Consider the following 11,287-nt stretch of genomic DNA (forward strand, 5'->3'; position numbering starts at 1 on the left):
TCTCTCTCTCTCTCTCTCTGTCCGTCCATCCATCCATCCATTTATTAGAATTATATGCCACCCTTCTCAGGGACTTGGGGTGGCTTACAAGAGTAAAAAGACAACGTAAAAATAGACAGATAAAAACAGAATACAGTACTGTACAATTAAAACATTCAAAGAAATAGATAAAACCCAGTATAAGAAACAACCAATCATCCCTCCTTCATGCTGGACAGGTTCCTCCTGGGCTTCCGAGGGCTGCAGGAAGCCCCGATCTCATGGTCCACCCGATTTAATTTAATTCATTAAATTTATATTGAATATGACGATGGCTGCATGAGGTTCCAAACGTCCATTTCTGGTTTTTTTCAGAGTTGAACTGTTCCAAAAACGAGAAGGAGCTGGAGGAGTTGCTCTTGGAAGCCAGTCTAGAGATGGGACAGGAACCAATGTGAGACTTTAGGTAAGGGGCAGCCTCCTCGCGGTTTGCCCAGGAAAAGGCTTTCCGCTAAAATCAAGTTCCCAGAAAGGATAACTGAGGTGTGTTTTAACGGCTTTAAGCCGCCCCGAGTCCTCGGAGAGGGGCGGCATATAAATCCAATTAAATCTAAATCTTTACAGACCTTTTTAAGTGGTTTACAGCAGTGTTTCCTAACCTTGGCCACTTGAAGGTATTTGGACTTCAACTCCCAGAATTCCCCAGCCAGCGAATGCTGGCTGGGGAATTCTGGGAGTTGAAGTCCAGGTACCTTCAAGTGGCCAAGGTTGGGAAACACTGGTTTACAGAGTCAGCCTCTTGCTCCCAACAATCTAGGCCCTCATTTTACCGACCTCAGAAGGATGAAAGGCTGAGTCAACCTTGAGCCGGTCAGAATTGAACTTACAATGTATAAAAAAACCCAATAGAAGCATCCTAAATTCAAATTTAAAATTAAATTAACTAATCTAAAACCCCAATTCCTTTTAAAACCAATCACTCTCACCCAGACAGTCAAACACACCTAACATTTGTTGACCAGGCCTCTAGCCTGACGGCATCAACGAGTCTTCAGAGTCTTTCGGAAAGCGTGGAGGGTGGGGGCAGTACGAATGTCTGGGGGGGAGCTGGTTCCAGAGGGCCGGGGCCTCCACAGAGAAGGCCCCGCCAGAAGACATTGTCTAATTGCCTGCAAACCAAAGACAACCCACAACCAAACACAACAAGGGGACACAATCTGAAGTTAGTTGGGGGAAAGATCAAAAGCAACGTGAGAAAATATTATTTGACTGAAAGAGTAGTAGATCCTTGGAACAAACTTCCAGCAGACGTGGTTGGTCAATCCCCAGTAACTGAATTTAAACATGCCTGGGATAAACATAGATCCATTGTAAGATCAAATACAGGAAATAGTATAAGGGCAGACTAGATGGACCAGGAGGTCTTTTTCTGCCGTCAGTCTTCTATGTTTCTATGTTTCTAAAAGGTTCACCATCACTGCTCTAAACTTTCTTCTTCTTCTTCCTCCTCCTCTTCTCTTTCAGTTCTGGGCAGTCGCTGAGCAATCCGGTTGCTTTGGGGAAAAACACTAGCTTTATTCCTCCCTGCCTTCACCGAGCGATCCCAAAGTGGACACTGAAAATACCGGGGACAACCGAATGCCTTGTCCTTTCCCAAAGAGCTTCGTTTCCAGATGCAACCCCCCACCCCCTTTCTCTCTTTCTCCCTCCTTTCCAATCCCCTCCCCCCCCCTTTTTTTTTTTTGGCATTCTTGACGTCTTCCTCTGAGAAAAAACCGGACGTCTCTCGCAGGACCTATCGGCAAAGGGAGACCTCGATCCGGAGAAGAAGGAGAAGAAGAAAAAAAATGCTTTTTTTTGTACTCGAGAACCCGGGACGAATTCTCGGTTAACGAATGGCCTCGGTTTCTCCCTTCTGCAAAACACTAGCCAAGGGCACTTGCAATCTCTTTTTTTCCCCCTCCCCTGGTGTTCCTCCCTTTCTTGACCCACTGGACCCACCGCTGTCTGTTTTAAACTTTTAAACAAACCAAGGAGTGGGGGAAAGAAATGAAACGAATAAAAGAAATCCTGCATTTTTTATTTTTTATTTTTGGCTCCTCCCGCAGCGCAGATGTTGAACCCGGCTCGGTGGCGGAGGAGACAGTGCTGAGTTCAAGGTGGCACGTTTGTCGTGTTGTCATGCCGCAAACACACACACACACACACTTTCCCCACCTTATAAGCAGGACGATTCGGGCTGTTATTTCTCAGCCCAGACTACTATTTATTTTTATTCCCCTCTTAATCTCTTTGATCTACACACACGCCTGCATTCATATCTTCTTCGCTTCCTTCGACGTGTCTCCTTGTTTCTTTTCTTTTTTTTAATTATTTTTTTTTTTGGGGGGGGGGTGTTCGGTGTCTATTTATAGCAGCACGGACTCTTGGCTCGAAGTTGGCATCCCGGCCCGACTCCTTTCCGTTCGTGGAAAAAAGGAAGAAAGAGAAGGCTTCCCTCTTTTTATTTTTTATTTTTTTGGAAGAGGGGGGGAGTTTTTCCCACTTGGGACCTTTGCCAACAGCCCCAGGACACACCTGCATTTGGGGAGGCGGGGGTGCAAATCCCTCTCCCCGTTTGCCCGCGAATGTGAACTCCACCTTCAGTCCATTGTGACAAAGAATCAGGGGGCTGTTGCGTCTCTAGGGTGGTCGTTTCCCATTCGTGGGGGGGGCGGACAATGGCTCCGATGGACCGTAAGAAGAGTTGCAGCCAGGCCTGTATTGCGCTCGAGCGATTAGAGGGCTCCTCCAGTTTGTTCCAAGCATCTACTACTCTTTCAGTCAAATATTATTTGACTGAAAGGAGTAGTAGGCGCTTGGAGCAAACTTCCAGCAGACGTGGTTGGTAAATCCACTGAATTTAAACACGCCTGGGATGAACATAGATCCATCCTAAGATAAAATACAGGACATAGAATAAGGGCAGACTAGATGGACCAGGAGGTCTTTCCCTGCTGTCAATCTCCTGTGTTTCTATCCCGCGTGACAAAACTGACGTGAGAGTCGTGCAAACGCTGCTTGGGTCCAGGATAGATTCGCACCCCTCCCCATTCTTTTTTGGCCCCACCTTAATTTCCCAGGCATTTCCACATTCTTAACCAGGTAGAGGTGAGGGGTGGGTGGGTTGAAAAGTTACCTGTACCTCACCTGGGCCTTCCTCAATTGCTCCTGTCTTTCCCTCCCAGAGCAACAGGGAGGTCCCCTCCTGGCCGAGCCAGAATATTTTAAAGGTTTTTGGCCCAAAAAAAAAAAGGGGGGGGGGACGACGCTAAAGACTTGGAACCAGGTGAAGTGGGTCTCTCTCTCTCTCTTATTCCCACCTGTGCTGGAAAGACGTTTGCTGGATATATCCTGGTTTTGGGGTGCATCCGATAATCTCAGCAGGAAAAGAGGCGAAGAGGTGGATGACTTGTAGAGGTGGGCCAAGGCTACAGATCTTGGGGTGGATGTGGTCCCCCCTGATTGGAGGTCTGCCCATCCACGGAGCCCCAAAGACTGAGAGGGGCTGAGATGCCACAAAACCCCCAGAGATGAGCAGCCATCTTGATGTGGATTTGAATTGGGGACCCAAGAGGCCAAAGTCTAGTCTTGTAGAGGAGTGGATGTTTAAAGATCCATGGACTTCAACTCCCAGAATTCTGCTGGGTGGGGAATTCTGGGAGTCGAAGTCCGCCAGTCTTCAAAGCAACCCAGCTTGGAGACTTTCTGTTGCCGACGCTGTTGTGGGGGAGGTGGGACCAATTTCTCAGGGAAGCCTTTTCGAAGAACCCCCCCTCCTACCCTTCCTCCCAATATGTTCCCCTTTTAGCAGAGCCAGAAACGCAATGCTGGTGGATGCTCGCACATGCTCTCCTTCTCTCTCTCTCCAACCATCCCTCACTTGGAACCGAGCAAGAGGAGAGAGATCCAGAGGTGGGCCAAGGCTACAGATCTTGGGGTGGATGTGGTCCCCCCGGATTGGAGGGTCTGCCCATCCACGGAGCCACAAAGACTGAGAGGGGCTGAGATGCCACAAAAGAGATGAGCAGCCATCTTGATGTGGTGGATTTGAATTGGGGACCCAAGAGGGCCAAAGTCTAGGCGGATGGACATCCCAGCCACAGGGAGGGGAGGCGTTCCTTTGGAGACCGGGTTCAATTCATGCCCTCTTAAATCTCGAAGACCCAAAAATCTGGGGGGAAAACTTCCCAAAATTGACTTTTAAGTCTCCATCCGCAAAGGAAAGGGTAGAAAAAGCAAAATTTGGCATTGCCGTCTCTCTTCTCCATCCCCAAAATAACCATTGGATAACTTGGCCCACATCGGCTATCGGAAGCAAAATGGGCAAGATTATGTTGTTGTTTTTCAAAAAAATATTTATTTACGGTACTCGTTTGACGACACAGAACAAGAATGTTTCTCCCTCTGTTTACTCCTCCTCAAAATCCCTTATTTATCCTTCTCTCCCCCAAACTTCCTTACAAAACTGACCGGAGGGAGGTGAAGAGGGGGGAGTCTCGGTGCAGAACTTTAAAAAGAAAAAGTTTTTAAAAAAAACCCCTAACTTTCGACTTCCTTTTTAAAAAAAAAATATATCCATGTTTGTTTTTGTTTTTCTCAAGTGCAATGCAATCTTGATCAGGGAGCATGAAAAAAAAAAAGGCACCTTTTTTTCCCCTTCGGCTGCGTTGACTTTTGGGATGGGGGGGGCGGGGGGGATGAGTCCGCTTTTCCGTCTGCCCCACCTTCCTCTTCGCCACGACATCCTCTCTCTCACACTCGTACACACGCATGCACGCACACACAGGCCAGATCACAACAGGCTTCTCTGTAAAGGGAGGGTTAATGCACCCCACCCCTTCACCCCAATAAATAGATAGATATTATTTATGTATTGGATTTATATGCCGCCCCCTCCAAGGTGTCGGGGCAGCTTACAACATATAAAAAGAAACAACAATGCAATACCTAAATCCAATTTATTAAAACTAGGCAAACAATCTAAAATCCCCAATTATGTTATAAAATCAATCGTACTCAAACAATAACCATATGTAACATTCGTCGACCAGGGGGCTAAGATCTAGTCTGGTGGCATAGATGAGTTTTAAGACTCTTGTGGAAGGCAAGGAAGGTGGGGGCAGTGTGAATATCCAGAGGGAGCTGATTTGAGAGGGCCGGGGCCCCCACAGAGAAGGCTCTTCCCCTAGGCCCCATCAAGTGACATTGTCTAGTTCAGTGTTTCCCAACCTTGGCAACTTGAAGCTATCTGGACTCCGCTGGCTGGGGAATTCTGGGAGTTGAAGTCCAAATAGCTTCAAGTTGCCAAGGTTGGGAAACACTGGTCTAGTTGACAGGACCGGGAGAAGGCCAACTTTGTGGGACCTGGTCGGTCGCTGGGACTCATGCGGCAGAAGGAGGTCCCTCAAGTAATCTGGTCGATGCCATGTAGGGCTTTATAGGTCATAACCAACACTTTGTATTGTGTCCGGAAACCAATTGGCAGCCAATGCAGTTTGCGGAGTGCTGGAGAAACATGGGCTTTTTGTAGTTTCTGAACAGTCTTCAAAGGTAGCCCCATGTAGAGAGCATTGCAGTAGTTGAACCTCGAGGTGTTGAGGGCGTGAGCGACCGAGTGTCCGAATAATCCCTCTCGGTGAAGTTCTGCCTGCATTAACCCTCCATTTATTTTTCCTTTCCATGGAACCAAGTTTGATATTTTTTTGGGTGGGATTTCTCCCTTCCCCCCTCGCTTCCTTCCCCTTTGGCTATTGTTTTTTTTGTCATTCCCATACGGGGTGTGTGCGCGCCCGCGTGTCGTTTTATTTTTATGGAAGCTGTCTTCTATTAAATGGGGGAAAAAAAAGCTGCGTTCATCACGTGCCTCCTTTCCGTCTCTTCCGATCGGGCGCAAGGAGGAATCGTTCCGAGGGGCATGGCCTCTTTTTTTGCCTCGCGTGGCCCCAGTAGACCAGGAAGCCCGGCTTTCTGTTTATTTATTTTTAAAATAAAAGGGGATGCAGGGACTAACCTGGTCCTTCTGTTTGTTCTTTTTTTATCGTGGGGTCTGATTTCTGGTTGCCCATTTTAGAACAGAGGTGGGGGGGAGTGCTGGCCCCCTTTCAGGATTGGGCGGACTTCAACTCCCAGAATTCCTACACTCAGGATATTCCGGCTCGGGAATTCTGGGAGCTGAAGTCCACCGGTCATGAAAAATGGCTGGCTCAGGAATTCTGGGAGTTGAAGTCCAGTACAGTAGTACCTCTAGATACGAGCTGCTCCACCTGCGAGTATTCCAAGATACGAGCCACGAGGGGAGAGAAATTTCTGTTCCAGACCCGAGCTCAAATTCGGGATACGAGCTGAGCGTCCACTAGGTGGCGCAAGAATCCTTGCTTCTGGTTATCTCAGAGGGGAAAAACAAAGTCTAAAGCCATTTGTTCCAGATACGAGACATACAAGCTCCCTCCTGGAACGAATTAAACTCGTATCTAGAGGTACTACTGTAGTCACCAAAGGGCCACCGTTTCTCACCCACCCTGATCTAGAGTTCATTTAAAAAATACAATTCTTTGCCCCTTCAATTGTGCAACAGCCATCTTAGCAAGTAGGAAGGGAAAAGTCCAATCAATCAATCAATCAATCAATCAATCAATCAATAAATAGCACTTGACAGGAGTTAAAGTAGTCTTTAAAAGCGGTCCCACTTTAACCACTCAAAGTAGTCCTCGTCTTATGACTAATTGGCACCAGAAATCCCACCCGAAGTTGAGATGCCCACATGACTGGACCCTAGGGAGTTGGGGGGAGGTCCCCTTTATTTTTTCCACCACTGTTAAGCAAATGATAAGTTGAGGACCCCCCTGTTCTTGAAGGGAGCAAAAGGGAGGATTCAGATTCAAGCATTAGCAATTCTGTTTGATCTGAGCCCCCCAAAAAACTTGTTTCCTCCAAGATCTTAGAGGTGTCACCAGAAGCTGAGCAGAAAATTGGGGGTGCCTTGGGAAGAGCATGTCTCCACTTGAAGCTTGTCCTGGCCTTGTGAATCCGAAGGAACTCCAATCGGGCATTTCTTTAGAGCAGGGGTCTTCAAACTTGACCACTTTGAAGTCTTGTGGACTTCAACTCCCCGAATTCTCCAGCTGGAGGATTCTGGGAGTTGAAGTCCACAAGTCTTCAAAGTGGCCAAGCTTGAAGACCTCTGCTTTAGGCACTCTTTGAGTTCCTACCTGGTGGAAAGCACAGGTAATCCTCAACTTACATCCCTTTATTTAGTGACCGACATTAAAAAATTCTGGCTTTTAATCCCTTTTCACATTGCAGCATCCCATCATCCCGTGGTCACATCTCAGATTCTTGGCAACTGGCTCATATTTATGACAATTGCAACGTCCTGGACTGGGGTGGGTTCTGCTTAGCTGACCCACTGGTTCGTATCGCGACAGAAGTGTGCCTTTGGCACGCACGCGGGCGCATCCTTTCCCGGAAATGAATTTCTGCGCATGCTCAGTATTTTTAAAAAAAGCTTCCGCGAGTGTGTAGAAGCAGAAAACAAGATGGCGTCGCCGAGCTCGGGGGCGTGGCAGGCCTGGATCGCTGCCAATTGCAGCGACCCAGGCCGCCAAGTTACTAACGGTTCTGTAGAACCGACCCGAACCGCCAAAAGGTTAAATTGCGGCAAAAAAAGGTTGTAAAATGAGGCAAAACTCGACTTGAAAACTGCCTTGCCTAGCAACAGAAATTTTGGGCTCAGTTGTGGTCGTAAAGCCGAGGACTGCCTGGGCATATTTTTTTTCTTTTAAATCTTGGTTTGTGGTTCTTAACAGGGATAGAGGTTTGCAGAGACCAAAGTGTTGCTGCTCTCTTTCACACATGTTCCAAAATGGACTGGAATATTGCTACTATTATTATTATTATTATTTTGGCTCTGTCTTCATCCCTCTTGACAAGAGGTGGCGAATAGACGAAATAAGTTCATTCTTTTCTTTCCGAAGGTGTACAGAAGGAAAAAGCAATCCTTCTTGATCTTGTACTTTTTATAATTAAAAAGGAGACTCTAAGTAATTTTGTGTTCATGCACTTCATGGATTTATTGCTCTCATGCCTGGTTGAAATAAACTTTCTTGACAAAAATGCTTGCATTTCCAAATGAACTCAATCTGTATAGTCTGGAGGACAGAAGGAAAAGGGGGGACATGATCGAAACATTTAAATATATTAAAGGGTTAAATAAGGTCCAGGAGGGAAGTGTTTTTAAAAGGAAAGTGAACACAAGAACAAGGGGACACAATCTGAGGTTCGTTGGGGGAAAGATCAAAAGCAACGGGAGAAAATATTATTTGACTGAAAGAGTAGTAGATCCTTGGAACAAACTTCCAGCAGACATGGTAGATAAATCCACAGTAACTGAATGTAAACATGCCTGGGATAAACATATATCCATCCTAAGATAAAATACAGAAAATAGTATAAGGGCAGACTAGATGGACCAGGAGGTCTTTTTCTGCCGTCAGACTTCTATGTTTCTATGTTTCTAAACTGTTTCTTGACCTGGGGTTTGCCGTTTAAAATTTGAACCTTCCCCAAGCTTCTCTGCCCCCCCCCCAATAATTTGGGAAATTTAGAATGCAGAGAGGTGCAGATTTTCCTTTGGCTAGGATTGAATGAAAACCAGGTTTTGTAGCCATAAGGAAATTGCACCGGTAAAAGAAATGCAAGTTTGTCATTATGAATTGGGCCCATCCCTGAGCATAGCTTTCTTCTCATCATAAGAATGGAAAACAACGTTTAAGAGGAAAAAATAAAGAGGATTTGGACATTATGGGACGAAAGCATCTTGACTGAGAATTGGCCGAGTTGGCTCGACATCCTGCTTGAGGTGACCACTGAATCGTGGTTTGAAGAATTCATCCAAATAATAATAATAATAATTATTATTATTATTTATTAGATTTGTATGCCGCCCCTCTTCGAAGACTCGGGGCGGCTCACAACAGTAATAAAAACATATATAGCAGTGGAACAAATCTAATATTAAAAACATATAAAACCCTGTCATTATTAAAAAAAACCAAACAGCACATTCATACCAAACATAAAACAAAGTATAAAAAAGCCTGGGGGAAAGGTGTCTCAACTCCCCCATGCCTGGCGGTATAAGTGAGTCTTGAGTAGTTTACGAAAGACAGGGAGGGTGGGGGCAGTTCTAATCTCCGGGGGGAGTTGGTTCCAGAGGGCCGGGGCCGCCACAGAGAAGGCTCTTCCCCTGGGGCCCGCCAAACGACATTGTTTAGTCGACGGGACCCGGAGAAGGCCAACTCTGTGGGACCTTATCGGACAACATTCACACAACGCACTAAGTCCCAGCTGGCCAACCCCATTAAGCCGAGAGCAGTGTTTGATTCCTTGAAGATAGGAGGACTTCCAACTATGCCAGCTGGGGAATTCTGGGAGTTGAAGTCCTTACATCTTCAAGCAGCCATGGTGGAGAAGCAATGGCCTACAGTATTAAACTGCAAAGGCAATTTGGCAAATCTCTTTTGTTCTCTTTTGTTCTATTTTCTATTTTGTTCTATACAGTCATACCTCGTCTTACGAACCTAATTGGTTCCAGGGGGAGGTTCGTAAGACGAAAGGTTCATAAGACGAAACATTGTTTCCCATAGGAAACAATGTAAAGTCAATCCGTGCAACCAAAAAACCCCCCCGCAAAAAACCGGCGTTCGACGACTGCTGGGAAGCCGTGCGGCTATTTTAAAAGGTGACAGCCGGGCTGGGGGGCTTCCCAGCAACCTCCCGAACCCCGAACCCGGAAGTTCGGCAAAAGTTCGGGGTTCGGGAGGTTGCTGGGAAGTCACCCAGGCCGTCTGTCATCTTTTAAAACAGCCACGCGGCTTCCCAGCAGCTTCCCGAAGCCGAACGCCAAACCCGAACTTCCGCGTTCGGCGTTCGGAGACTGCTGGGAAGCCGCGCGGCTGTTTTAAAAGGTGACAGCCGGGCTGGGGGGCTTCCCAGCAACCTCCCGAACCGAACCCGGGGTTCAGAAAAATTTTGCCTCTTCTTACGAACTTTTTTCGAGTTACGAACCGGCGTTCGGGAGGCTGCTGGGAAGCCCCGCCGCCCGGCTGTCACCTTTTAAAACAGCCTCGCGACTTCCCAGCTGTCTCCGAACGCCGGTTCGTAACTCAAAAAAAGTTCGTAAGAAGAGGCAAAATTTTTCTGAACCCCGGGTTCGTATCATGAGTTGTTCGTAAGATGAGGGGTTCGTATCTTGAGGTACCACTGTATTCTATAGAACAAAAGACTTGTGGCTGGAGAATTCCGGGAGTCGAAGTCCACACATCAAGTTGCCAAAACAGTGCTCTAGTGTTGAAGGTACCAGACCAGAAAACGGAAGATGATGAGTTCTAGTCCTGCCAACTGGGAGACTCTGGGCCAATCACCAGGAGACAGTGAGTTCTAGTCCCACCTTAGACATGAAAGCCAACTGGGAGACTCTGGGCCAATCACCAGGAGACAGTGAGTTCTAGTCCCGCCTTAGACATGAAAGCCAACTGGGTGACTTTGGGCCAATCACCAGGAGACTGGGAGTTCTAGTCCCGCCTTAGACATGAAAGCCAACTGGGAGACTCTGGGCCAATCACCAGGAGACAGTGAGTTCTAGTCCCGCCTTAGACATGAAAGCCAACTGGGTGACTTTGGGCCAATCACCAGGAGACTGGGAGTTCTAGTCCCGCCTTAGACATGAAAGCCAACTGGGTGACTTTGGGCCAATCACCAGGAGACAGTGAGTTCTAGTCCCGCCTTAGACATGAAAGCCAACTGGGAGACTCTGGGCCAATCACCAGGAGACAGTGGGCCAATCACCAGGAGACAGTGAGTTCTAGTTCCGCCTCTAGCCATGAAAACCAGGTAGGTGACTTCAGATAAGCCATGCTCAAAATTCTAGTGACAATCCAGTTGGTCAATTCCTGTCTTAAACAATCGGTCAACACTCAAAAAACAACAACAGGTCCTGTGCTGTAGAAAGAGAAAAATAGGTGACGAAAGCACATGTCTGGATTCACATCTATCACCTTAAAATAGGGCTTCGTCAAGTTGTGTTGGCATACTCCACCAGAAAACAAACAGATGTCTGGATTGACACCAAACATTTAAAAAACCACCAAATTTCTCCTAAAAATAAGCTGGACTTCCTCCTTGTGTTGCTTTGATGAGAGGCTTCGTGTATACAAAGCGGATTTGTTGAACGAGCGATAAACCAGATTCACACAGTGCAAAACTCTGG

At 46.9% G+C, this 11,287-nt stretch overlaps 1 protein-coding gene across 3 annotated transcripts in view; it reads left to right on the forward strand.

The window, feature by feature from the left end:
- The window catches only part of PPP1R37 (protein phosphatase 1 regulatory subunit 37), a 41,270-nt gene extending 39,216 nt beyond the window's left edge, over positions 1–2,054 (forward strand). For all 3 annotated transcript variants that reach the window (XM_070764672.1, XM_070764671.1, XM_070764670.1), the window contains 2 exons: positions 355–445; positions 1,504–2,054. In XM_070764672.1, the coding sequence (XP_070620773.1) occupies positions 355–437 (83 nt within the window). In that variant the 3' untranslated portion in view covers positions 438–445; positions 1,504–2,054. The remainder of the gene's footprint in view (positions 1–354; positions 446–1,503) is intronic.
- The last annotated feature ends 9,233 nt before the right edge of the window (positions 2,055–11,287 follow it).

The sequence above is a fragment of the Erythrolamprus reginae genome, chromosome 11 (assembly GCF_031021105.1).
Source record: "Erythrolamprus reginae isolate rEryReg1 chromosome 11, rEryReg1.hap1, whole genome shotgun sequence".
In the NCBI taxonomy this organism is placed as follows: domain Eukaryota; kingdom Metazoa; phylum Chordata; class Lepidosauria; order Squamata; family Dipsadidae; genus Erythrolamprus; species Erythrolamprus reginae.